This window comes from Anser cygnoides, unplaced genomic scaffold (assembly GCF_040182565.1).
Source record: "Anser cygnoides isolate HZ-2024a breed goose unplaced genomic scaffold, Taihu_goose_T2T_genome scaffold_43_1, whole genome shotgun sequence".
In the NCBI taxonomy this organism is placed as follows: domain Eukaryota; kingdom Metazoa; phylum Chordata; class Aves; order Anseriformes; family Anatidae; genus Anser; species Anser cygnoides.
The window spans coordinates 473,633-500,634 of record NW_027103067.1 but is presented as its reverse complement, the minus strand read 5'-3'; the positions used below and the strand labels follow the sequence as shown (position 1 = coordinate 500,634).

At 69.2% G+C, this 27,002-nt stretch overlaps 2 protein-coding genes and 1 long non-coding RNA gene across 3 annotated transcripts; all 3 read left to right on the top strand.

Moving 5' to 3' along the window:
- Positions 1-1,705: 1,705 nt before the first annotated feature.
- LOC136789286 (uncharacterized) lies at positions 1,706-3,557 on the top strand. Its single transcript, XR_010828127.1, has 3 exons — positions 1,706-1,798; positions 2,655-2,725; positions 3,468-3,557. It is a non-coding gene; the product is annotated as an uncharacterized lncRNA (long non-coding RNA).
- A 484-nt stretch (positions 3,558-4,041) lies between these two features.
- LOC136789206 (collagen alpha-1(I) chain-like) lies at positions 4,042-15,812 on the top strand. The gene is made up of 16 exons (XM_066989183.1): positions 4,042-4,078; positions 4,153-4,297; positions 5,240-5,345; positions 5,726-5,910; positions 6,811-7,030; positions 7,934-8,030; positions 8,776-9,036; positions 9,543-9,647; positions 10,123-10,203; positions 10,634-10,713; positions 11,497-11,566; positions 11,663-11,745; positions 12,563-12,681; positions 13,566-13,716; positions 14,154-14,284; positions 15,674-15,812. Exons 1-16 carry the CDS (start codon positions 4,042-4,044, stop codon positions 15,810-15,812), a joined length of 2,010 nt encoding a protein of 669 aa, XP_066845284.1.
- Positions 15,813-16,828: 1,016 nt separating this feature from the next.
- LOC136789277 (acidic fibroblast growth factor intracellular-binding protein-like) lies at positions 16,829-26,985 on the top strand. Its single transcript, XM_066989314.1, is given in 11 exon segments — positions 16,829-16,972; positions 18,397-18,586; positions 20,025-20,151; positions 20,400-20,489; positions 21,024-21,168; positions 22,153-22,261; positions 22,919-22,944; positions 22,947-22,981; positions 23,814-23,900; positions 24,775-24,872; positions 26,044-26,985. Coding segments are annotated over 11 exon segments (1,062 nt in total). The 5' UTR covers positions 16,829-16,887; the 3' UTR covers positions 26,114-26,985.
- Positions 26,986-27,002: the final 17 nt, after the last annotated feature.

The following is a 27,002-nucleotide window of genomic DNA, read 5'->3' as shown; positions in this document are numbered from 1 at the left end:
GTCCTGCGGGGTCCTCTCGGGTCCTTTTGGGGTCCCGCGGGGTCCCGCGGGGTCCTTTGGGGTCCCTTTGGGGTCCTGTGGGGTCCTTGTGGGGTTTCTTTGGGGTCCTTTGGGGGTCCTTTGGGGTCCTTTGGGGTCCCTTTGGGGTCCTTTTGGGGTCCTGTGGGGTCCTGTGGGGGTCCTTTGGGGTCCTTTGGGGTCCTGTGGGGTCCCGCGGGGTCCTTTTGGGGTCCCACAGGGTCTTGTGCGGTCCTTCAGGGTCCCTTTGGGGTCCTTTGGGGTCCTTTTGGCGTCCTTATGGGGTCCTGTGGGGTCCTTTTGGGGTCCTTTTGGGGTCCTTTTGGGGTCCCTTTGGGGTCCTGTGGGGTCCTTTGGGGTCCCTTTGGGGTCCTTTTGGGGTCCTTTTGGGGTCCTGTGGGGTCCTTTTGGGGTCCTTTTGGGGTCCCTTTGGGGTCCCTGTGGGGTCCTGTGGGGTCCTGCGGGGTCCTGTGGGGTCCTTTTGGGGTCCCTTTGGGGTCCTTTGGGGTCCTTTTGGGGTCCCTTTGGGGTCCCTTTGGGGTCCTTTTGGGGTCCTTTGGGGTCCTTTTGGGGTCCCTTTGGGGTCCCTTTGGGGTCCTGTGGGGTCCTTTTGGGGTCCTTTAGCGCCCTGTTGGGGTCCCTTGGGGTCCCTCAGGTTCTTTGGGGTCCCTATTTGGGGTCCCTGACTCTATTTGGGGTCCCTTACTGTTTTGGGGTTCCTGACCCTATTTGGGGTCCCTGACCCTTTTGGGGTCCCATGGGGTCCCCCCGGTGCCCCTGCCCCTTTTGGGGTCCCCCGGTGCCCCTGACCCTTTGGGGTCCCCCCCGGTGCCCCTGCCCCTTTGGGGTCCCCCTTGGTGTCCCTGTCCCTATTTGGGGTCCCATTTGGGGTCCCTGACCCTGTTTGGTGTCCCTGACCCTTTGGGGTCCCATTTGGGGTCCCATGGGGTCCCCTTGGTGTCCCTGACCCATTTGGGGTCTCTGTCCCTATTTGGGGTCCCATGGGGTCCCTCTTGGTGTCCCTGACCCATTTGGGGTCCCATTTGGGGTCCCCCCCGTGTCTCTGCCCCATTTGGGGTCCCTGAGCCCCTTTTGGGTCGGTGCCCCTGCCCCTTTTGGGGTCCCACTTGGGGTCCCTTTTGGGGTACCCTTGGTGTCCTTGGCCCTTTTGGGGTCCCATTTGGGGTCCCATGGGGTCTCCTTGGTGTCCCTGCCCCTTTGGGGTCCCCCCCGGTGCCCCTGCCCCTTTTGGGGTCCCATGGGGTCCCCCCTTGGTGTCCCTGACCCTTTCGGGGTCCCACTTGGGGTCCCCCCGGTGCCCCTGCCCTTTTGGGGTCCCCCCGGTGCCCCTGCCCCTTTGGGGTCCCCCCGTGCCCCTGCCCCTTTGGGGTCCCCCCGGTGCCCCTGACCCTTGGGGTCCCGTCCCGCAGCTGTGCGGGGCGCTGTGGCTGCAGGACCTGCCCGTCCCCGGCTACGCGGCGCCCGCGGCGCTCCCGGAGCTGCACCTGCACCTGCGCCGCTGCGCCGCCGCCTACAGGTAGGCCCCGCCCCCGGCCCTGCCCCCGGCCACGCCCCGACCACGCCCCCTCCCGCTGACCACACCCCTTCCGTGGCCACGCCCCCTTCCATGACCACGCCCCCCACGCTGACCACGCCCCCCACGCTGACCACGCCCCCCGTCCCCCCCCAGGCCCCCCCTGCCCCTGCGGGTCCTGGCGACGGCCGAGATGCTGAGCGCCCGCGGGAACCTGCCGGGGGGCGTGGCCTGCGTGGCGCTCAGGTGGGCGGGGCTTGGGGAGGGGCGGGGCTTGTGGGGGGCGGGGCTTGTGGGGAGGGGGCGGGGCTTGTGGGGAGGGGCGTGGTTTGTTGGGAAGGGGCGGGGCTTGTGGGGGAAGGGGCGGGGCTTGTGGGGGAAGGGGTGGGGCTTATGGGGAGGGGGAGGGGCTTGGGGAGGGGGCGGTGCTTGTGGGAGGGGGCGGGGCTTGGGGAAGGGGCGGGGCTTGTGGGGGAAGGGGGGTGGGGCTTATGGGGAGGGGGCGAGGCTTGTGGGGAGGGGGCGGGGCTTGTGGGAAGGGGCGGGGCTTGTGGGAAGGGGCGGGGCTTGTGGGTGGCTTATGGGGTGGGGGAGGCGGGGATGTGGGTTTGGGGGCGTGGCTTGTGGGAGGGGCGGGGCTTGTGGGAGGGGCGGGGCTTGGGAGGGGCGGGGCTTGGGAAGGGCGGGGCTTCTGGAGGGGGCGGGGCATGGGAAGGAGGGGCGGGGCTTGGGGAGGAGGGGGGCGGGGTTTATGGGGGCTTCTGGGGTGGGGCTTTGGGGTGGGGGTGTGGGGTTGGGGGCGGGGCTTAGCAGTTGGGGGCGGGGCTTGGGCAGGAGGGGGCGTGGCTTGGGGAATAGGGGAGGGGCTTGAGGGGGAGGGGTGGGGCTTGTGGGGAGGGGGGAGGGGCTTGTGGGGAGGGGCTTGTGGGTGGGGCTTTGGGGCGAGAAGGGCGGTTGCGGGCATGGGGGAGGGGCTTAGCAGTTGGGGGCGGGGCTTGGGCGCCGGGGGCGGGGCATCCGTGGGCGGGGGGCGGGGTTTGGGGGCGGGGGGGGGTTGGTTGGCCCCCCTGACCCCCCCCCCCGCCCCCCCCCCCCTCCCCAGGCTGATCGTGGATGACGGCGCCGTGCTGCTGAGCGAGCGCTGGCGCTGTGAGCGCCTGGACCTGCGCAGAGGTGGGGGGACCGGGGTCACCCCCAAGCCCCCCGGGGTCACACTCCCCCCCCAAAAAGCCCCCTCCGGGGTCACCCCCCCAAAAAGCCCCCCCGGGGTCACCCCCCCCAAAAGCCCCCATGTCACCCCTCCAGGTCCCCCCCCCTTTGGTGTCCCCCCTTTGGTGTCTCCCCCTCAGTGTCACCCCCCTGTGTGTCCCCCCCCCCTTGGTGTCACCCCCCGGGTCAGCCCCCGGCTCCCCCTCCTTGGTGTCCCCCCCAAAAGCCCCCCGGTGTCACCCCCAGGTCCCCCCTTGGTTCCCCCCCCCAAAAGCCCCCCCCTTGGTGTCAGCCCCATGGTGTCACCCCCCCTTGATGCCCCCCCTTGATGTCCCCCCCTTGGTGTCACCCCCCCCAGTGTCACCCCCCCCTTGATGTCCCCCCCTTGGTGTCACCCCCCCCCGTGTCACACCCCTGTGCCCCCCTTCGTGTCACCCCCCCAGTGTCATCCCCCCTTGGTGTCACCCCCCCGGTGTCCCCCCCTTGTGCCCCCCCTTGGTGTCACCCCCCCGTGCCCTCCCTCGTGTCCCCCCCCGTCCCCAAGACACCCAAACGGGGGGTCCTGAAGGTCTTGGGGGAAGGGGGGGATCCCATGGGAGGGGGGGTGTCAAGGGGGGACACCCGGGGGGGTGGGCACATGGGGGGGAGGGGGACGGGGGGGGGGGGGGGGCTGGGGGGGGGTCACTGCTGCCCCCCCCGCCCCCAGATTTCGTCTGCGTGCTGGACGTGGATTTCCTGGAGCTGCTGCTCACCTCCTGGCAGGGGGGCACCGGGGGGGGAGCCCGGTCAGTGGGGCGGGGGGGGCTGCGGGGTGGGGGGGGGGGGGGTCTATGGGGCAGGGGGGCTGTGGGGCAGGGGGGGCTCTATGGGGCAGGGGGCTCTATGGGGCGGGGGGGCTGTGGGGTGGGGGAGGTCTATGGGGCAGGGGAGGGCTGTGGGGCAGGGGGGTCTCTATGGGGCGGGGGGCTGTGGGGTGGGGGAGGTCTATGGGGGTTGGGGGGGCTGTGGGGCGGTGGGGGTCTATGGGGTTGGGGGGGGGTCTATGGGGCAGGGGGGCTGTGGGGTGGGGGGGGTCTATGGGGCGGTGGGGGTCTATGGGGTTGGGGGGGCTCTATGGGGCAGGGGGCTCTATGGGGCAGAGTGGGGCTCTATGGGGCAGGGGGGGCTCTATGGGGCGGGGGGGCTCTATGGGGCAGGGAGGGGCTCTATGGGGCGGGGGGGCTCTATGGGGCAGGGGGGCTCTATGGGGCAGGGGGGCTCTATGGGGCGGGGGGGGCTCTATGGGGCGCTGTGGGGTGCTGCGGGGTGCTGAGACGGGTGCGGAGTGGCCGTGGGGGCCCCCCCCCCCCCAACTCTCTCCGCCCCCCAACGCTGCCCCCCGGCCCCCCCAGCCCCCCCGCGGGAGGAGCTGCGCCTGGCCCCCGCCCGCCTGCGCGCCCGCACCTGCCCCGACAGCGCCGCCGCCATCGTGCGCCTCCTGCGGCACCTGGGGGGGGCCCCGCGGCCCCCGGCCCCCCGCCCCACGGCGGCACCCAGGTGGGTCCGGAGGGGCTCGGGGGGGGGGAGGGGGCTGGGGAGAGGGGGGGTGGGGGGGGGGGACACGCACACCACTGGGACCCCCAGGTGGGTTTGGGGGGGGAAAGGGGGCCTGTAGGGATCCCTGATTGGGGCTGGGGGGACCCAGGTGGGTTTGGGGGGATAAAGGGACCCCAAAGTGCCCCGCGGTGCCCCCCAAGTGGGTCTGGGGGGGCAAAAGGACCCACAGTGCCCCCCAAGTGGGTCTGGGGGGGATAAAGGGACCCCAAAATGCCCCGTGGTGCCCCCAAGTGGGTCTGGGGGGGGTCAGAGGGACCCCATGGGGACCCCCAAGTGGGTTTGGGGGGATAAAGGGACCCCACAGTGACCCCAAAGTGCGTCTGGGGGGGATAAAGGGACCCCAAAATGCCCCACGGTGCCCCCCAAGTGGGTCTGGGGGGATAAAGGGACCCCAAAGTGTCCCCCAAGTGGGTCTGGGGGGGACAGAGGGATCCCATAGTGCCCCCCGAGTGGGTCTGGGGGCAGGAAAGGACCCCAAAGTGCCTCACAGTGACCCCCAAATGGGTCTGGGGGGCACAGAGGGACCCTACAGGGACCCCTAATTGGGTCTGGGGGGATTAGGGGACCCCACAGTGACCCCAAAGTGGGTCTGGGGGGGATAAAGGGACCCCAAAATGCCCCGCGGTGCCCCCTAATTGGATCGGGGGGGGGTCAGAGGGACCCCCTGGGGACCCCAAGTGGGTTTGGGGGGGATTAAGGGACCCCACGGTGCCCCATAAGTGGGGGGGGGGGACAAAAGGACCCCACAGCGCCCCCCAAGTGGGTCTGGGGGGGGTGAAAGGACCCCAAAGTGCCCCACGGTGCCCCCAACTGGGTCTGGGGGGGCCGTGAGCCCCCCAGTGACCCCCTCGGTGCCCCCCCCCCGGCTGTTTCCCCCCCCAGGCCCCCCGGCCCCCCCGGCGCCCCCACGGCCACGGTGAACCAGGGGGACCTGACGGACGCCCTCCGCGACGCCCCCCGGCCGCCCCCGGCACCCCCCAGCCCCACGGTACCGCTGGGGGGGCTGGGGGGGCACTTATGGGTCTGGGGGGGCACTTATGGGTCTGGGGGGGCAGTTATGGGGTCTGGAGGGGTAGATATGGGTCCGGGGGGTTAATTGTGGGTCCAGGGGAGCTGTTGTGGGTCTGGGGGGGCAGTTACGGGGCAGTTCTGGGTCTGGGGGGGCAGTTCTGGGTCTGGGGGCAGTTATGGGGCAGTTCTGGGTCTGGGGGGCAGTTCTGGGTCTGGGGGGGCAGTTCTGGGTCTGGGGGGCAGTTGTGGGTCTGGGGGGGTCACTTATGGGGCAGTTCTGGGCCTGGGGGGGCAGCTATGGGGCAGGACAAGACCCCCGTGGTGCTGACCCCCCGCCTCATTCCCCCCCCCCCCCAGGGGAGGCCGCGCCGCCCCCCCCGCCCCCCGGTCTCCGTCTACCTGTTCCCGGGCGAGGGGGCCCCGGCCCCCCAGCACCCCCCGGGGCCCCCCCGGACCCCCGGACCCCCCGGCCCCCGGACCCCGACCCCGACCCCGACCCCGACGGGTTCTGCATCCTCGACGCCCCCGGCACCAGCGACCCCGTAAGTTTGGGGGGGGGGGGCTGGGGGGGGGGGGGCACCGGCACCCATGGGTCCCTTGGGGGGAGGCGCTGGGACCCCTGGGGGGGTTACTGGGACCCTTGGGGGGGTTACTGGGACCCCCGGGGGGGGGGCACTGGGACCCCTTTGGGGGGTTACTGGGACCCCTGGGGGGTTACTGGGACCCCCGGGGGGGGCACAGGGACCCCTTTGGGGGGGTTACTGGGACCCGTGGGGGTTACTGCTCCCTGACCCCTTTATCCCCCCTTCCCCAGCCCCCGGGGGGGTCCCTGACCCCATTTCCCCCCCCAGCCCCTCTGGGGGGTTTCCCAGCCCCTTTGAACCCCCCCCGGGGGGCTCCCTGACCCCATTTCCCCCCCCCCAGCCCCCTTTTATCCCCCCCCCCCAGCCCCCTCGGGGGATTCCCTGACCCCTTTTATCCCCCCCCCGGGGGGTCCCTGACCCCTTTATCCCCCCCCCCCGGGGGGGTCCCATCCCCCTTTGAACCCCCCCCGGGGGGGTTCCCTGACCCCCTTTCCCCCCCAGCCCCCTTTAGGGTCTCTCTGCCCCCCCCGGGGGCGTCTCTGACCCCCTTTGAAGCCCCCCAGGGGGTCCCATCCCCCTTTACCCCCCCCGGGGGGCTCCCTGACCCCCTTTATCCCCCCGGGGGGCTCCCAGCCCCTTTACCCCCCCGGGGGGCTCCCAGCCCCCTTTACCCCCCCGGGGGGCTCCCTGACCCCCTTTACCCCCCCCGCGGGGGGCTCCCAGCCCCTTTACCCCCCCCGGGGGGCTCCCCGACCCCCTTTACCCCCCGGGGGGCTCCCTGACCCCCTTACCCCCCCGGGGGCTCCCAGCCCCTTGAACCCCCCCGGGGGGCTCCCTGACCCCCTTTATCCCCCCCAGCCCCCGGGGCGCAGCCCACCATCCGCTGGCTGCGGCCGGGCCCCCTGCGGCTGCGGGAGGGGCACTTCGGGGCGCCGCGGGGGGGGGGGGGGGGCCGGGGACCGCCTGCGGCCCCCCCCGGGGCTGCCCCCGCCCCGCGCCCGCCTGCTGCTGCGCGACGCCGCCCTGCTCTGGCAGCTCTACGGGGGCGGGACTTCGGCGGCGGCCCCGCCCCCGCCAGGTGAGACGCGCCCACCGCGAGGCCACGCCCACCGCGAGGCCACGCCCACCGCGAGGCCACGCCCCCTCCCGGGACACGCCCACCGCGAGGCCACGCCCACCGCGAGGCCACGCCCACCGCGAGGCCACGCCCCCTCCCGGGACACACCCACCGCGAGGCCACGCCCACCGCGAGGCCACGCCCACCGCGAGGCCACGCCCCCTCCCGGGACACACCCACCGCGAGGCCACGCCCACCGGGAGGCCACGCCCCCTTTTGTGCAACCCCCAGCCAACTGGCTGCTGTGGCCACGCCCCCGTTCGCGCAGACCACGCCCCCTACCACAAACCAGCCCTGTTCGGGCCACGCCCCTTCCACGTGGCCACGCCCCCTCCGTATGGCCACGCCCCCTCCGTATGGCCACGCCCCCTTGCACCGAGACCACGCCCCTTCCGCTGTAGCCACGCCCCCTCCGCTGACCACGCCCCCTACCACAAACCAACCCGTTCGGGCCACGCCCCCTTCCACGTGGCCACGCCCCCTTCCACGTGGCCACGCCCCCTTTCACGCGGCCACGCCCCTTCCGTGTGGCCACGCCCCTTCTGCCCTAGCCACGCCCCGTCCCCTGACCACGCCCCCACCACAAACCAACCCCATTCGGGCCACGCCCCCTTCCACGTGGCCACGCCCCCTCCTTATGGCCACGCCCCCCTCCTTATGGCCACGCCCCCTCCTTATGGCCACGCCCCTTGCACCGAGACCACGCCCCTTCCGCTGTAGCCACGCCCCTCCGCTAACCACACCCCTAACTTATGGCCACGCCCCCAAGTGGCCCTCCCATTCAGGCCCCGCCCCCTTCCTGCCTTGGCCACGCCCCCGACCGGACCGGGGGGCGTGGCTTTCGCTGACCCCGCCCCTCCGCAGGCCCCGCGGAGGCCCCGCCCCCGGAGGAGCACTGGAGGAGCCGGGGGGGGGGCCCGGGAGGCGCCCGGAGCTGCTGATGGAGCTGCACCTCGGCAAGGTGGGGGGGCGGGGGGGGCCGGGGGGTCCTGAGGGGCTGGGGGGGTCTTGGGGGTCGGGGGGGTCCTGGGGTCCTGGGGGGGTTCTGCGGGGGTCCTGAGGGGCTGGGGGGGTCGGGGGAGGTCCTGGGGGTGTTCTGGGGGTCCTGGGGGGTCCTGAGGGGTTCGGGGGGGTCCTGAGGGGGTGGGGGAGGTTTTGGGGGGGTCCGGGGGGGGGTCCTGGGGGAGTCCTGAGGGGCTGGGGGGGGTTTTGGGGAGGTCAGGGGGGTCCTAGGGGGGAGAATGGGGGACTGGGGGGGAATGGGGGGGTCCTGAGGGGCTGGGGGGGGTTTTGGGGGGGTCCGGGGGGGTCTTGGGTGTCCTGGGGGGTCCTGGGGGGCTGGGGGAGTCTTGGGAGGCGGGGGGGGGGTCCTGAGGGTCCGGGGCAGTCTGGGGGGTCCTGGGGCTCCTGGGGGGCTCCTGAGGGGCTGAGGGGGTCTTTGGGGGGTCAGGGGGGTCCTAGGGGGAGAATGGGGGGCTGGGGGGGGGCACTTGGGTCCTTGCGGGGGTCTTGGGGTGCTCGGGGGGCGGCGAATGGGGTCCTGGGGGGGGCACCTGGGGGTCTTGGGTGGGGGGGAATGGGGGGACTGGGGGGATATGGGGGGGCTGGGGGGGAGATGGGGGGGAATGGGGGTCCGGGGGGGCTCAAAGGGGGGGGCTCAAAAGGGGGGGCTCAAAGAGGGGGGGGCTCATACCCCCCCCCCCCAGGTGAGCGTGCAGCACGAGAGCTACGTGGCCGAAGGCGAGGAAGAGGAGGGCAAGGCCGAAAAGGAGGGGGGGCGTCCCCTCCCCCCCCCCCCCCCAGGTCGGGGGGTTCCCCCGCGGGGGGGGTCCCGGGGGGGGGCGGGACCCCGACGTCCCGCCTGGTGCTGCTGGTGCAGGAGCTGGAGCTGCGCGACCGCCTGCGCTGCTCGGCCGCCGGCACCTTCCTGCGGCCCCTGCCCGCGGGGGGGGCCGCAGCCCCCGGCGGTACGGGGGGGGGCACGGGGGGGCACCGGGGGGGTTTGGGGGGGGTACGGGGGGGTTACGGGGGATACGGGGGGGGGGGTACGGGGGGGGATCCGGGGGGGGGGATAGGGGGGGCTTCTTGGGACCCGAGGGGGGGATATGGGGGGGTTGTGGGGTGGGGGGGGGCACGGGGGGGCACCGGGGGGGTACCGGGGGGTACTGGGGGGATACTGGGGGGCGCAGGGGGTATGGGGGGGTACAGGGGGGATACGGGGGGGTTTGGGGGGCATAGGGGGACTTCTTGGGACCTGAGGGGGGGATTTGGGGGGGTTATGGGGTGGGGGGGCACGGGGGGCATGGGGGGGGCACCGGGGGGCACTGGGGGGGTACAGGGGGGTTTGAGGGGGGTACAGGAGGGATATGGGGGGGGTACAGGGGGCTTTGGGGGGGGTAATGCTTTGCCCCCCCCCCACAATTTTTGCTCCCCCTCCCTAATCTTTGCCCCCCCCTTTCTGCCCCCCCCCCAGCTGCTGGTGAAGGCGCTGCGGGTGCTCCCCCAGCCGCCCCCCCGGGGGGTCCCCGAGTGCTGCCTGCGGGTGGCCCTGAGCCCCCTGCACCTGCACGTCGACCAGGTGGGGGGGGGGGGGGCCGGGGGGTCCTGGGGGGTCCCGAGGGGTCCTGGGGGGGTTGGGGGCGTCCTGGGGGGTCCTGGGGGGGTTAAGGGGGTCCTGGGGGCGGTCCTGAGGGGTCCTGGGGGGGGTCGAGGGGGTCCTGGGGGGTCCTGGGGGGTCCTTGGGGGGTCCTGGGGGGGTTAAGGGGTCCTGGGGGGGGTCCTGGGGGTCCTGAGGGGTCCTGGGGGGTTAAGGGGGTCCTGGGGGGTCCTGAGGGGTCCTGGGGGGGGTTGGGGGGTCCTGGGGGTGCTGTGGGGGGGTTAAGGGGGTCCTGGGGAGGCCCTGGGGGGTCCGGGGGGGTCAAAGTGCCCCGGGGGGGGCAGGGTGGTCCTGGGGGGGCTCTAATAGGATCTGGGGGGTCCCTGGGGTGCCCCGGGGGGTGAAGTGCCCCCCTTTTAGCGCCCACCCTTAACGCCCCCACGCCCCCCCCCCCCAGGACGCCCTCATCTTCCTCAGGGACTTCGCCAGCAGCTTCATCGCCCACATGGCCCCCCGAGCCCCCCGGGGACCCCCGACGGTAAGGGGGAGGGGGGGCACCCATGGGTGCTGGGGTGTTAAGGGGAGCACCCATGGGTGCTGGGGGGGGAAGGCGGAGGGCACCCATGTTGGGGGGGCAGGAGGGGGGCACCCATGGGTGCTGGGGGGTAAGGGGGGCACCCAGGGGTGCGGGGGGCACAAGGGGGCACCCATGGGTGCAGGGGGGCAGGGGGGCACCCATGGGTGCTGGGGGGGGAAGGGAGGCACCCATGGGTGCTGGGGGGACAAAAGGGGGGGGGCACCTGTGGTGGTGGGGGGCAGGAGGGGGGCACCCATGGGTGCTGGGGGGCACAAGGGGGAGGCACCCATGGGTGCAGGGGGCAGGAGGGTGGGCACCCATGGGTGCTGGGGGAGCACAAGGGGGGTGCACCCATGGGTGCTGGGATCCCCTCACCTGCCCCCCCCCGCAGCCCCCCGCGACCCCGGGGCCCCCCCGGCCCCTCCCTGCTGGAGGAAGAGGAGCCCGATGAGGCCCCCCCATCTACTTCCGGTACGGGGACAAACTGGGGGCACTGGGGACAAACTGGGGGCACTGGGGACACCCTGGGGACACTGGGACCCCCTGGGGACACCCTGAGGACACCCTGGGGACACTGGGACCACCCTGGGGACCTTGGGGACCCTGGGGACAACTTGGGGACATTGGGGACACTGGGGATGGGGACACTGGGGACACCCTAAGGACATTGGGGACACTTTGGGGACGTTGGGGACACCCTGGGGACGTTGGGGACAACTTGGGTAGGGGGACACTGGGGACACCGGGACCCCCTGGGGCCACCCTGGGGACATTGGGGACACCCTGGGGACAACTTGGGGATGGGGACACTGGGGACACCCTGGGGACCCTGGGGACGCTTTGGGATTATTGGGGCCACCCTGGGGACACCCTGGGGACATTGGGGCCACTTTGGGGACACTGGGGACCACCTGGGGACCCTGGGGACGTTGGGGACGTTGGGGACAACTTGGGGATGGGGACATTGGGGTCACCCTGGGGACGCTGGGGACACTCTGGGGCCACCCTGGGGCCACCCTGGGGACATTGGGGCCACCCTGGGGACGTTGGGGACGCTTTGGGATTATTGGGGCCACCCTGGGGTCACCCTGGGGACACCCTGGGGACCCTGGGGACAACTTGGGGACGGGGACACCGGCACCACCCTGGGGACGTTGGGGCCCACCCCGAGGCCACCCCGAGGCCACCCCGGTGCCACCGCCGGGCGGGGGGGGTGGTGACAGCCGTGTCCCCAACCCCCCCCCCCCCCCCCAGGGAGTTCCGCTTCACGGCGGAGGTGCCGCTGTGGCTGGACTACCAGGGCAAGCGCGTCTGCATGGAGCAGGTGAGGGGGGCGGGGGGGCCGGGGGGGGTGTCCCCCCGGGGGGTGTCCCCCCCCTTGGTGACATCCCCCCCATGTCCCTGTCCCCCCCCCCCCCAGGGCGCCCTGGCCGGGATCCTGATCGGGCTGGCGCGGCTCAACTGCTCCCGGCTGCGCCTCAAGCGGCTCTGCCACCGCCAGGGGTGGGGGCCGGGGGACACGGGGGGGGCGGGGGGCTTGGGGACACGGGGGGGGCTTGGGGACATGGGGGGGCTGGGGGACATTTGGGGGATTGGGGACGTGGGGGGGGCTGGGGGGATTGGGGACGTTTGGGGGATTGGGGACGTTGGGGACATTGGGGACATGGGGGGGGCTTGGGGACACGGGGGGCTTGGGGACATGGGGGGGCTGGGGGGACACTGGGGGGGGGCTTGGGGACATTTGGGGTATTGGGGACATGGGGGGGGCTGGGGGGATTGGGGACATTTGGGGGATTGGGGACGTTGGGGACATTGGGGACATGGGGGGGCTGGGGGGTGGGGGACATTTGGGGGATTGGGGACATGGAGGGGCTTGGGGACATGGGGGGGGCTGGGAACACGGGGGGCTGGGGACATGGGGGGGCTGGGGGACGCGGGTGGGGGCTCGGGGGCTTGGGGACATGGGGAGGGGGCTGGGGACGTGGGGGGACATGGGGGTATTGGGGACGTGTCCCCCCAATGTCCCGATGTCCCCAACGTCCCCGATGTCCCCAATGTCCCCGTGTCCCCCCTGTGTCTCTGATGTCCCCGATGTCCCCGTGTCCCCCCGTGTCCCCCGATGTCCCCGTGTCCCCCCAATGTCCCGATGTCCCCCGATGTCCCCGTGTCCCCTCCGTGTCCCCCGATGTCCCCGTGTCCCCCCAATGTCCCGATGTCCCCCGATGTCCCCGTGTCCCCCCCGATGTCCCCGTGTCCCCCGTGCCCCCCGATGTCCCCGTGTCCCCCCGTGCCCCCCGATGTCCCCGTGTCCCCCCCGCAGGCTGCTGGGGCTGGGCCGGGTGCTGAGCTTCGCGGTGGCCGAGTGGCTCGGGGACATCCGGCGCCACCAACTGCCGGGGCTGCTGGGGGTGGCGCCCGTCAGCGCCGTGCTGCGCCTCTGTGAGTGCCCCAGCTGGCCCCAAAATGTCCCCAACGTGTCCCCAACGTGTCCCCAACGTGTCCCCAACGTGTCCCCAGCATGTCCCCAAAGAGTCCCCGATGTGTCCCCAACCTGTCCCCAAAATATCCCCAACGTGTCCCCAACGTGTCCCCAACCTGTCCCCAAGGTGTCCCCAACCTGTCCCCAAGGTGTCCCCAACCTGTCCCCAAAATATGCCCAACGTGTCCCCAAAGAGTCCCCAGCGTGTCCCCAACCTGTCCCCAAGGTGTCCCCAAAATATCCCCAACCTGTCCCCAACCTGTCCCCAAGGTGTCCCCAACATGTCCCCAACCTGTCCCCAACCTGTCCCCAAAATATGCCCAACGTGTCCCCAAAGAGTCCCCAGTGTGTCCCCAACCTGTCCCCAACCTGTCCCAAGGTGTCCCCAACATGTCCCTAACCTGTCCCCAGCTTGTCCCCAACCTGTCCCCAGCGTGTCCCCAAGGTGTCCCCAATGTGTCCCCAAAGAGTCCCCAAAGTGTCCCCAACCTGTCCCCATAAAGTCCCCAACATGTTCCCAATGTGTCCCCACCTGTCCCCAAAATGTCCCCAAAGTGTCCCCAAAGTGTCCCCAACCTGTCCCCAACGTGTCCCCAAAATATGCCCAACGTGTCCCCAAAGAGTCCCCGATGTGTCCCCAACCTGTCCCCAAAATGTCCCCAACATGTCCCCAGCATGTCCCCAACCTGTCCCCAAGGTGTCCCCAAGGTGTCCCCAAGGTGCCCCCAACATGTCCCCATGCCCCCCCCGCCCCCAATCTGCCCCCCCATGTCCCCAACCTGCCCCCATGTCCCCCCCGTCCCCCCATTCCCCCATCCCCCCGTGACCCCCCCGTGCCCCCCAGGGCGCTCGCTGCGGGACCTGCTGGCGCTGCCGCTGGCGCCGCTGCTGGAGGCGGGGGGGGCCCGGGGGGTGCGCCGGGGGTGGCCGCCCTCGGGGCCTCCTCGGCCTCCGCCGCCATCGGGCTCGGCGCCCGCCTGCTGCGCGCCCTGCAGGTGAGAGCCCCCCCGGGACCCCCCCCGGGACCCCCCGGGACCCCCGGGAACCCCCCATGGGACCCCACTGTGGGACACCCCCAAATGGGACCCCCCCCCCGTGGGACCCCCAAAGGGAACCCCTAAAGGGACCCCCATGGGACCCCCCCAAGGGACCCCCCATGGGATCCCCCCCCAAAGGGAACCCCCTAAAGGGACCCCCCTATGGGACCCCCATGGGACCCCCCCTTGGGACCCCCCAATGGGACCCCCCCTCTGGGACCCCCAAAGGGACCCCCCCATGGGACCCCCCAATGGGACCCCCCCATGGCCCCCCCCCCCCAATGGGACCCCCGGGACCCCCCAACATCCCCAGGGCCCCCCAACCCCCCTGGGACCCCCAAACCCCTCGCCCCCCCCCCCAAAAGCCCCCCTCCCCCCAACGCTGCCCCCCCCAGGCGCTGGCCGAGGCCCTGTACGAGCTTGTGGCCCCCCCGGCCCCCCCGGCCCCTCCGGGCCCTCCCCGCTGCACCCGCCGGCCTCCGCCAGGTGAGCACCAGTACGGACCATTACGGACCAGTACAGGCCAGTATGGGGCAGTACGGCCTGGGGAGGCTGGGGGAGGGGCTGGGGGGCTCCCAGTATGGCCCAGTGCGGGGGCAGGGGCTCCCAGTATGGTCGGGGGGGCTGGAGGCTCCCAGTATGGCCCAGTTAGAAGTAAGGGGGCTCCCAGTATGGTTGTGGGGAGTTTTAGGGCTCCCAGTATGGCCCAGTTGCAGGCTGGGGGCTCCCAGTATGGTTAGGGGGAGAGCTTTAGGGATCCCAGTATGGTCAGGGGGGTTTAGGGCTCCCAGTATGGCCCAGTTATGTGTTGGGGGGCTCCCAGTATGGTTGGGGGGGCTTTAGGGGCTCCCAGTATGGCCCAGTTGGAAGCAGGGGGGCTCCCAGTATGGTTGGCGGGGGCTTTAGGGCTCCCAGTATGGCCCAGTTACAGGTCAGGGGGCTCCCAGTATGGCCCAGTTGCGGGCTGGGGGACTCCCAGTATGGTTGTGGGGGCTTTAGGGCTCCCAGTATGGCCCAGTTATGTGTCGGGGGCTCCCAGCATGGCCTAGTTACAGGTCAGGGGGCTCCCAGTATGGTTACGGTGGGCTTTAGGGCTCCCAGTATGGCCCAGCGCGGGGGCAGGGGGCTCCCAGTACGGTTAGGGGGGCCTGGAGAGTTCCCAGTACGGCCCAGTTATGTGTCGGGGGCTCCCAGTATGGTCTGGGGGCTGGAGGGCTCCCAGTATGGCCCAGTTACAGGTCAGGGGGCTCCCAGTATGGTTGGGGGGTGGCTTTAGGGCTCCCAGTATGGCCCAGTTGCGGGTCAGGGGGCTCCCAGTATGGTTGGGGGAGGCTTTAGGGCTCCCAGTATGGCCCAATTGCGGGTCAGGGGGCTCCCAGTATGGTTGGGGGAGGCTTTAGGGCTCCCAGTATGGCCCAGTGCGGAAGCAGGGGTCTTCCAGTATGGTTGTGGGAGGCTTTAGGGCTCCCAGTATGGCCCAGTTACAGGTCAGGGGGCTCCCAGTATGGCTCAGTTGCGGGCTGGGGGACTCCCAGTATGGTTGTGGGGGCTTTAGGGCTCCCAGTATGGCCCAGTTATGTGTCGGGGGCTCCCAGCATGGCCCAGTTACAGGTCAGGGGGCTCCCAGTATGGTTACGGTGGGCTTTAGGGCTCCCAGTATGGCCCAGCGCGGGGGCAGGGGGCTCCCAGTACGGTTAGGGGGCCTGGAGAGTTCCCAGTACGGCCCAGTTATGTGTCGGGGGGCTCCCAGTATGGTCTGGGGGGGCTGGAGGGCTCCCAGTGTGGCCCAGTTACAGGTCAGGGGCTCCCAGTATGGTTGGGGGGTGGCTTTAGGGCTCCCAGTATGGCCCAGTTGCGGGTCGGGGGTGCTCCCAGTACATCCCAGTACACCCCCCTTCTCCCCTGTCCCCCCCAGTACCCCCCGGCGTCACCCCGAGGACGAGCCCCGCCCCCCCGGGGCCAGCGGGGGCCAGCGGCGCCCCCCCAGGGGCCAGCGACCGCCCCCCGGCGGGGGACACGGAGGGGGGGCGCGGGGACGACCGGGGGCACCGTGACCCCCCCCGCCCCCCCCGCGGGGGCTGGGGACAGCGAGGGGACAGCGAGGGACACCCCGGGGACATCGTGACCCCCGTGGGGACATCGGGGGACATCGAAGGACACCCCGGGGACATCGTGCCACCCCCTGGGGACATCGGGGGACATCGTGCCACCCCCTGGGGACATCGGGGGACATCGCGCCACCCCCCTTGGGGACACCGCGGAGCCGTCGGGGGACGCCCCGGGGACAATCAGGGGACAGCGCCACCCCCGGGGGGGGGACGTCGGGGGACACCCCAAGGACATCGGGGGACAGCGCGCCACCCCCTTGGGGACACCGAGGGGACAAGAGGGCCCCCCCAAGTGCCTTGGGGACACCTCGGGGACGTCGGGGGACAATCAGGGGACGGGAGCCCCCCCCGGGCACCTTGGGGACCCCCTGGGGACATCGGGGGGGGCCCCTTGGGGACTCGGCGCCACCCCCTTGGGGACACCCCGGGGACAATGGGGGGGGGGGGGCAGTGGGGTGACGCTCGGTGCCATTAAAGGACAACGGGGGACAACGGGGACACCGCGTGACGTCAGCAGGCGCGGGGGGGGGGGCGTGACGTCAGCGGGGGGTGACGTCAGCGGGGGGCACCACGTGACCTCGGGGGGGGGCAGCACTTGAGGGAGCAACCGTGGAGAGCTGGGGGGCGGGAGGGGGCGGGGCCTGGGAGGAGGGGGCGGGGCCTGGGGGGAGGGGCGGGGCCTGGGAGGAGGGGGCGGGGCCTGGGAGGAGGGGGCGGGGCCAGAGACACGGGGTAGCGAAAGGGGGCGTGGCCTGGCCGGGGGGCGTGGCCTTGGGTTGAGGGGGCGGGGCCAGGGCTTAGGCTGCGGTTGGGGGCTGGATGGGAGGGGGCGGGGCTCGCGCTACGGGGCTGGAGGGGGCGTGGCCTCGGGAGGGGGCGTGGCCTAGGGGAAGGTGCGCGGTCTATGGGGAAGGGGGCGTGGTCTCGGCGCGCGCCGCGGCTCCGCCTGGGTCCGGAAGGGTTTGGGGGCGGGGCCAGGGGGTGTGGGCGGGGCCGCGCGGTGACGTCACGGCGCGGCGCCATGGCGGGGGAGCTGGACGTGTTCGTGGGGAACACGACGCTGATCGACGAGGAGGTGCTGCAGCTCTGGCTCGACGGGCACTCGGGTACGGGGGGCACGGGGGGCAAGGGGGGGGTCGTGGGGGGGATAGGAGGGGTCATGGAGGCGGTACGGGGGGTCACGGGGGGGTATGGGGGGATGGGGGGTGGGGGAGGGTCATTGGAGGGGCCTGGGGGGTCATTGAGGGGGTGGGGGGGGCACGGGGGGGGATCGGGGGGGTCGTGGGGGGTATTGGGGGGACATGGGGGGGTCATGGGGGCATCACGGGGCTGGCACCCGCCCCCTCCCCGCCCCCCAGTGTCCCCGCCCCCGCGGTGTCCCCGTGCCCCCCCCCCGTTCCCCCCCAGCGTCCCCCTCTCCCCCAGCGCACCCCCCGCACCCCGTGATGTCCCCACATCCCCCCGGGGTCCCCCTGCCCCCCCCCCCCCTGTCCCATAATGTCCCCAGGCCCCCCATGACGCCCCCTGACCCCACAACGCCCCCCTCCCCATGATGTCCCCGTGTCCCCCAGTGCCCCCCCACCCCCTAATGCCCGGTGTCCCCCCAGCGTCCCCATCTCCCCCAGTGCCCCCCACCCCATAACGTCCCCATGTCCCCCGGTGTCCCCATGTCCCCCAATGCCCCCCACCCCATAACGCCCCCATAACGCCCCCATACCTTATAATGTCCCCGTGTCCCCCAGTGTCCCCCCCACCTCATAATGTCCCCATGTCCCCCAATGCCCCCCACCCCATAAAGTCCCCATAACATCCCCATGCCTTATAATGTCCCCCAATGCCCCCCTGTCCCCCAGTGTCCCCATGTCCCCCAAGGCCCCCCACCCCATAACACCCCCCACCCCATAACAGCCCCATAATGTCCCCATGCCTTATAACGTCCCACTGTCCCCCAATGTCCCCATGTCCCCCAGTGCCCCCCCCACCCCATAACGGCCCCATGTCCCCCAATGTCCCCATGTCCCCCAGTGCCCCCCACCCCATAATGTCCCCATGTCCCCCAATGTCCCCATGTCCCCCAGTGCCCCCATACCCCATAACACCCCCCACCCCATAATGTCCCCATAACACCCCCATACCCCATAATGCCCCCTGTCCCCCAATGTCCCCATACCCCATAATGTCCCCGTGTCCCCCAGTGTCCCCCCCCACCCCATAATGTCCCCATGTCCCCCAGTGCCCCCCCACCCCATAACACCCCCCACCCCATAATGCCCCCATGCCTTATAATGTCCCCCAATGCCCCCCTGTCCCCCAGTGTCCCCATGTCCCCCAAGGCCCCCCACCCCATAACACCCCCCACCCCATAACGGCCCCATAATGTCCCCATGCCTTATAACGTCCCACTGTCCCCCAATGTCCCCATGTCCCCCAGTGCCCCCCACCCCATAATGTCCCCATGCCTTATAATGTCCCCCAGTGCCCCCGTGTCCCCCGGTGCCCCCCGCCCCCTGACATCCCCGTGTCCCCCCAGTGGCGGAGGCGGTGGCCCGGCGGCTGCGGGGGGTCCTGGAGCGGGCGGGGGCCTCGGTGGCGGTGCTGCAGAGCGACACCCGCGACCACTTCCGCACCTTCCAGATGCTCGAGCGGCTGCTGCACGCCCCCCGGCTCCTGCAGCAGCTGCTCTTCCAGATCCCCCCCCGGCAGGCCGTGCTCGTCCAGCGGTGCGGGGGGGGCTGGGGGGGGGGTTGGGGGGGTTATGGGGGGTTTGGGGGGATTTGGGGGGGGGGTTGGGGGGGGATTTAGGAGGGTTACAGGGGGTTTTGGGGGGCTATGGGGGGATTTGGGGGGTTATGGGCGTTATGGGGGGTTATGGGGGAATTTGGGGGGGTTATGGGGGAATTTGGGGGGTTTAGAGGGGGATTTGGGGGCGTTATAGGGGGATTTGGGGGGGTTATGGGGGTTAGTGGGGGTTATGGGGGGGGTTAGTGGGTTATTGGGGGGGTCGGGGGCATTTGGGGGGGTTAGGATGATTTGGGGGGGTTGGGGGGGTTAGTGGGGGATTTGGGGGGGGGGTTCGGGGGTGATTTATGAGGGTTAGAGGGGGTTTTGGGGGGATTTGGGTGTGTTGGGGGGATTTGGGGGGTTATGGGGGTTTGGGGGGATTTGGGGGGGGTTGAGGTGATTTATGAGGGTTAGAGGGGGTTTTGGGGGGATTTGGGTGTGTTGGGGGGATTTGGGGGGGGTTATGGGGGGATTTGGGGGGGGTTGGGGGTGTTAGAAGAGGATTCAGGGGGATTTGGGGGGATTATGGGGGAATTTGGGGGGGGCTGGGGAGGATTTGGGGGGGTTATAGGGGGCTTGGGGGGGATTTTGGGGGGTTAGGGGGGATTTGGGGGGGTTAGAGGGGGTTTTGGGGGCGTTGGGGGGTATGGGGGGGATTAGGAGGGTATGGGGTGCAATTGGGGGGTCCTGGACAGGAATTAGGGGAGTAATAGGGGGGGATTATGGGGTAATGGGGGGATTGGGGGGGGGAATGGGGGTAACAAGGAAGATTAAAGGGAGTTATGGGGGATTAGGGGGGAATTAGAGGGGTGGGGAGATTATGGGGGGCTTGGGGGGTAATATGGGAGTAACGGGGGGTTGGGGGATTTGGGGGGTAATGGGGTTATGGGGGATTAGAGGGTAATAAGGGGGGATTAGGGGGTAATAATGAAGGATTAGGGGGATTAGGGGAGAAATAAGAAGGGATTGGGGATAATAAAGGGGGGATTAGGGAGTAATAAGGGGGGATTAGGGGGTAATAATGAAGGATTAGGGGGATTAGGGGAGAAATAAGGGATTGGGGATAATAAAGGGGGATTAGGGGGTAATAAAGGGGGGATTAGGAGGTAATAAAGGGGATTAGGGGGAAATAAGGAGGGATTGGGGGTAATAAGGGGGATTGGGGGGTAATAAAGTGGGATTAGGGGGTAATAAGGGGGGATTAAGGGGGATTATGGGGGGGTTGGGGGGCAATGGGGGGATTGGGGCCTAATAGAGGGGAAATGGGGGGTCACAGGGGGCTCGTAGAGGGGTACGGGGAGCGGGGCTGTAGGGGTGATTCCCCCCGGTTAATTACCCCCGTTAATTGCCCCCCCCGTTAGTGCCCCCCCCCCCCAGGTACTACGCCTTCGACGAGCCGTTCGCCCGCGAGCTGCTGGGGCGGAAGCTGAGCAAAGGCACCAAGAAGGAGCTGGACGAGGTCAGCGCCCGCAGCGGGGTGCACGTCCGGAGCTGCCGCCGCCAGGTGGGGGCCGGGGGGGGCAAAAATTGGGGGGGGGGGGCACGGGGGGGCCGGGGGTTCCTGGGGGGTCACAGGGGTATGGGGGTGCAGGGGGGGGCACCGAGGAGGAGCTGGATGGGGCCCAGCAGGTGGGGGAATGGGGGGTAAAATGGGGGGGAGGGGGGGGGCTGGTTTTGGGGTGCCCCCCCACACCCCGGGGGGTCCCCTCGGATGTGACCCCCCCCCTCTTTCCGTGTGCCCCCCCCCCCCAGTTTGACAACTTCAAGCGCGTCTTCAAGGCGGTGGAGGAGCTGCGGGGGCCCCTGGCCGACAACATCCAGCAGCTCTTCCTGCTGCCCCCCGCTGGCGCGGTCAGCACCCAGGGGTGCTCGGGGGGCGGGGGGGCACCCATGGGTGCTGGGGGGGCAGGGGGAGCACCCAGGGGGCTGGGGGGCGGGGGAGCACCCATGGGTGCCGGGGGGGCAGGGGGATCACCTGGGGGGGCGGGGAGCACCCATGGGTGCTGGGGGGTTGGGGGGAGCACCCAGGGGGGCAGGGGGGCAGGGGGGAGCACCCAGGGGGGCTGGGGGGCACCCATAGGTGCTGGGGGAGGGGATGGGGGGAGCACCCATGGGTGCTGGGGGGTGGGGGGGACACCCAGGTGGGCGGGGGGGGGCACCCAGGGGGGATAGGACAGGGCACCCATGGGTGCTGGGGGAGGTGGCTATGGGGTTATGGGGTCCTAGGGGTGCTGGGGGGGGGGGGGGAGGGGCCATGGAGGGGCTCTGGGTTCCCATGGGTGCTATGGGGCAGTTATGGGGCAGTTATGGGGCAGTTATGGGGCGGTTATGGGGCAGCCGTGGGGCAGTTATGGGGCAGCCATGGGGCAGCTGCAGGGCGCCCTCAGGGACTACGCGGCCGTGGTTTTCTTCGCCAACGGGCGCTTCGAGACGGGGAAGCGGCGCCTGCAGTTCCTCACCTTCGGGGACTTCGCTGCCTGCGCCCAGCACCTGATGCAGCACTGGACGCAGGGCGCCCTGGGTGAGGGCGCTTCGGGGCAAATTTGGGGCATTTTGGGGACATTTGGGGGCATTTTGGGGCATTTGGGGGCACCTGGGGACACCTGGGGGCACTCAAGGGCACCTGGGGGCATTTGGGGACGTTTTGGGGCATTTGGGGACACCACAAGGCATTTTGGGGCATTTTGGGGAATTTTGGGGTAATTGGGGACAGTTTGGGACATTTGGGGACATTTTGGGGTGTTTGGGGACACCACGAGGCATTTCGGGGCATTTCGGGGAGTTTTGGGGCAATTGGGGACAGTTTAGGACATTTGGGGACATTTTTGGGCATTTGGGGGTGCCTGGGGGCATCTGGGGACATTTTGGGTCATGTGGGGACACCACGAGGCATTTGGGGGCATTTCGGGGAATTTGGGGGCAATTGGGGGCAGTTTGGGACATCTGGGGGCATTTCGGGGCATTTTTGGGGCATTTGGGGGCACCTGGGGATGCCTGGGGACACTCGGGGGCATTTGGGGACATTTTGGGGCATTCTGGGGACACCACGAGGCATTTTGGGGCATTTCGGGGGATTTGGGGGAATTAGGGGACACCTGGGAGCGTCTGCGGACATTTGGGGGCATTTGGGGACATTTTGGGGAATTTCGGGGCGTTTCAGGGCATTTTGGGGCATTTGGGGATGCCTGGGGGCACTCAAGGGCACCTGGGGGCATTTGGGGACATTTCAGAGCGTTTGGGGGAATTTGGGGGGCATTTGGGGGCACCTGGGGGCATTTGGGGACATTTTGGGGCGTTTGGGGACGTTGGGAGGCTCCTGGGGGCTATTTGGGGACCCCCCAAGCCCATTTCCCCAACGCCCCCAATGCCCCAAATCCCCCCATGTCCCCAACCCCCCGCGCCCCCACGCCCCGGAGCCCCCCCGGTGTCCCCCACGCCCCCGGAGCCCCCCCCCCTGTGCCCCCCATGCCCCCAGCCCCCCCGGTGTCCCAACGCCCCCCCGCAGCGCCCGAGGCGGCCGAGCCGGACGGGGAGGTGCCGCGCTCGTTCCTGCAGGACCTGAAGGAGCTGAAGGTGCTGGTGAGCGACAAGGACCTGCTGGACCTGCACAAGAGGTGCCCCCCGAACCCCCGACCCCCCCATAACCCCCCAATCCCCCTGACCCCCCAACCCCCGAAACCCCCCAACCCCCCATGATCCCCCCGACAGCCCCATAACCCCCCAATCCCCCTCCTGACCCCCCTGACCCCCATTGACCTCCCCTGACCCCCCAACCCCCCCAACTCCCCTCCTGACCCCCCGACCCCCCAACCCCCCTAACCCCCCCAATCCCCCTGACCCCCTGACCCCCTGACACCCCCAACCCCCCCGACCCCCATTGACCCCCCTGACCCCCCACTTGACCCCCCACCCCCCCTTGAACCTCCAGACCCCCCTTGACCCCCCAACACCCCCTGACCCCCCCAAGCCCCCCACCCCCACCCACGACCCACCCCTGACCATCCCCAACCCCCCCCTTGACCCCCGACCCCCTAACCCCCCCACTTGACCCTCCCTGACCCCCCGACCCCCCCGAACCCACCCCCGGGCCCCATAACCCCCCAGCCCCCTGACCCCCCCTCGACCCCCCATGACCCCCCCTTGACCCCCCAACACCTCCCTGACCCCCCCGACCACCCCCTGGTGTCCCCTGGGGGCCGTGACCCCCCCGTGGGGGGGGGGGGAACAGCGAGGTGACAGCGGGGTGTCGTCCCCCCCCATGTCCCCCCCAGCCTGGTGTGCACGGCGCTGCGGGGAAAATCTCCGTGTACGGGGAGATGGAGGCCAGCTTCAAGGTGGGGGGGCCGGGGGGGGCGAGGGGGGTTGGGGGGGGGGATTTGGGGGTCAGGGAGGGGGTTGGGGGGATTTGGGGGGGCTAGGAGGGGGTTTGGGGGGCTGGGGGGATTTGGAGGGGATTTAGGGGGCTGGGAGGGGGTTTGGGGGGTTTTGGGGGGGATTTGGGGGGACTCGGGGGTCAGAGAGAGGATTTGGGGGGGCTGGGAGGGATTTGGGGGCTAGGAAGGGGTTTGGGGGGGTTTGGGGGGGCTTAGAGGAGATTGGGAGGGGATTTAGGGGACTGGGGGGGGTGTTGGGGGGATTTGGGGGGGCTGAGGGGATTTGGGGGGGGGTTGGGGGGTTTGGGGGGGCTAAGGGGGATTTGGGGGGCTGGGAACGGATTTGGGGGGGGGATTTGGGGGGCTAGGAAGGGGTTTGGGGGGTCTTGGAGGAGATTTGGGGGATTGGGGGGGCTGGGGGGCTGGGGGGGGGGATTTGGGGGGCTGGGAGGGGGTTTGGGGGGATTTGGGGGGGGTTGAGGAATTTGGGGGGAGGTTGCGGGGCTGGGGGGGGGGGTGGGGGGATTTGGGGGGTCTTAGAGGGGATTGGGGGGGATTTGGGGGGTATGGGGGGGCTGGGAGGGGTTTCGGGGGATTGGGGGGCATTTGGGGGGGCTGGGGGGGATTTGGGGGTGCTGGGAGGGGGTTTGGGGGGGAGGATTTGGGGGCCTTTGGGGGGATTTGGGGGTCTTAGAGGGGATTTGGGGGGCCTGGGAAGGGATTTGGGGGTCCCGGGGGGGATTTGGGGGTCCCGGGGGGGGCTCTGAGGTGCCCCCCCTCCGCCCCCCCCCAGAACCTGTCGCGGGCGCTGGTGCACGTGGCCGCCAAGGTGGCGCACGCCAAGGACGCGCGGGACTTCTTCGTCGACCTGGTCGAGAAGGTGGCACCCCAAAAACGGGCACCCCAAAAACAGGCACCCCAAAGGGACCCCCCCCGCGGGACCCCCAAAGGGAACCCCCAAATGGGGCCCTAAAAATGGGGACCCCAAATGGGGAATCCTTCAAACTGGGACCCCAAAGTGAGGACCCCAAAAGGAACCCCCCCAAATGGGACCCCAAAAGGGGGCACCCCAAAAACGGGCACCCCAAAGGGACCCCCCCCAATGGGACCCCCAAATGGGGCCCTAAAAATGGGGACCCCAAATGGGGATCCTTCAAACTGGGACCCCAAAAGGGGAACCCCCAAAGGGAACCCCCAAATGGGACCCCAAAATGGGCCCCCCCCCCAATGAGACCCCAAAAAGGACCCCAAATGTCTGTGGGATTTGGGGGGCGTCCTTGGGGTTTGGGGGCAGTCTGTGGGATTAGGGGAGGATTGGGATTGGGGGGTCTTTGGGATTTGGGGGGGGGTCTCTGGGTTTTGGGGGGTGTCTGTGGGATTTGGGGGGTTCCCTGGGGTTTGGGGGGGGGGTCTTTGGGGTTTGGGGGTGTCTTTGGGGTTTGGGGTTTGGGGATTTCCTTGGGGTTTGGGGATTTCCTTGGGGTTTTGGGGTGATCCCTGGGGATTTGGGGGGTGTCCCTGGGTTTTGGGGGTGTCTGTAGGATTTGGGGGGGGTTCCCTGGGGTTTGGGGGGGGTCTCTGGGGTTTGGGGGTGTCTTTGGGGTTTGGGGATTTCCTTGGGGTTTTGGGGTGATCCCCGGGGATTTTGGGGATGTCCCTGGGTTTTGGGGGCGTCTGTGGGGTTTTGGGGGCGTCTGTGGGATTTGGGGGTGTTCCCTGGGTTTTGGGGGGGGTCCCTGAGCGGTGCCCCCCAGGTGATCGAGCCCTGCAAGGCCGACAAGTGGAGCCCCCGCGACCTGCAGCTCTTCCTGGCCCAGTACGGGGCGGCCGCGCACGCGCTGGAAGGCTTCCGGTGAGGGGACCCCAAAATCCTGGCCCTAAACCCCCAAATCCTGACCCTAAAACCCCAAAATCCTGCCCAGGACCCCAAAATCCTACCCTAAAACCCCCAAATCCAGCCCGGAAGCCGAAAATCCCGACCTTGATCCCAAAATCCTACCCTAAAACCCCCAAATCCCTGACCCTAAAGGCCCCAAAATCCTACCCTGAACCCCAAAATCCTGACCCTAAAACCATGAAATCCTGACCTAGATCACTAAAATCCTGACCTAAAAACCCCAAATCCCTAAATCCCTGACACTAAAACACCAAAATCCTAACCTGAACCTCAAAATCCCGACCTTAAAACCCTGAAATCCTGACCCTGACCCCAAAATCCTGACCCTAAAACCCCAGAATCCTGCCCGGAACCCCAAAACCCTGACATTGATCCCCAAATCCTGACCCTAAAACCCCCAAATCCTTACCCTGAACCCCAAAATCCTACCCTGAACCCCAAAATCTTGACCCTAAAACCCCAAAATCCTGGCCTGGAGCCCAAAATCCTGACATTGATCCCCAAATCCTGACCCTAAAACCACGAAATCCTGACCCTAAAACCCCAAAATCCTGACCCTGACCCCAAAATCCTACCCTGAACCCCAAAATCCTGACCCTAAAATCCCAAAATCCTGACCTTGATCCCAAAATCCTACCCTAAAACCCCCAAATCCCTGACCCTAAAACCCCAAAATCCTGGCCTGGATCCCCAAATCCTGACCTTGATCCCAAAATTCATGACCCTGACCCCAAAGTCCTCCCTTGGACCCCAAATTCCTGCCCTGGATCCCAAAATCTTGTCCTTGACCCCCAAAATCCTGCCCTGAGCCCCCAAATCCTGTCCCTGACACCGAAATCCTGCCCCAAACACCCAAATTCTACCCACGTCCCCCAAAACCCTGCTCTGGACCCCAAAAACCCTGACCTCAATCCCAAAACCCTGGCCTTGATCCCCAAATTCCTGCCCTGGACCCCCAAATCCTCACAGGGGACCCCAAATCCTGTGACCCCACCCCCAAGCTTCTTCGAGCGACCCCAAACCAGGGCGATCTCACCCCAAAACCGGGCTCCCGCACCCCGAAATGTGATGGGGAGGGGGACAAAGTGGGGTCTCCCCCCGAACCCCCAATTTTTTTGGGGTGCAGGCACCAGGCGCTGTGGGACCGGTACATGGCGGCCGTCAGCGCCTGCCTGCTGCGCATGTACCACGACTGAACCCCAAAAAGGGGGCACCCCAAAAGGGGGCACCCGAAAAGGGGCACCCCGAAAAGGGGACACCCCAAAACCCCCCCCCCGACGCGGCGAGAGAGGAGGAGACGGCAGCGGGGGCGCCCCGAAACCGGAGCGGTTTGGGATCCCCCTTCACCAAGAAGAACCCCAGAACTGGCACCCCCAAAAACGGGGACACCCCAAAAACTGTGGCACCCCAAAAACTGTGGCACCCCAAAACTGGGACATTTTGGAATCCTCCCTTCGCAAGAAGAACCCCAAAATTGGGGCAGCCCAAAAGAGCAGGACCCCAAAACCGGAGCACCCCAAAAATGGGGCACCCCAAAAACTGTGGCACCCCGAAACTGGAGCATTTTGCCCCCCCCTTCACAGAGAAGAACCCCAAAGGAGCGGCACCCCGAAAGAGTGGCACCCTGAAATGGAGCGACCCCAAAACTGTGGCACCCTGAAAACGGGGCACCCCAAAAACTGGCACCCCCAAAAAACTGGGGCATTTTGGACCCCCATCCTTCACCAAGAAGAATCCCCAAACTGGAGCACCCCAGAAGTGGGGCACCCCAAAACGGGGACACCCCAAAACCAAGCCATCATGGGGACACCCCAAAAAAGCAGGAACCCCCGAAACCAGGATCCCCCCAAAAAAGAGGGGGGTCCCAGGAGACTGGCAGTGCCCCCCCCCCAAAATGAGCCACCCCAAAAACCCACAGAGGCCCCGAAAGCAACAAAAATGGGGTGCCCCCCCCCCAATTGCCCTAAAAGGGGACACCTGGGATGCCCCCTATTGGGGGGGGTCCCCAATTTTTTTGGGGGGGAACCCCAGAACGGGGCAACGGAGGAATAAACACATTGGAAGCTGAGCTGCTTGTGGCCCCCC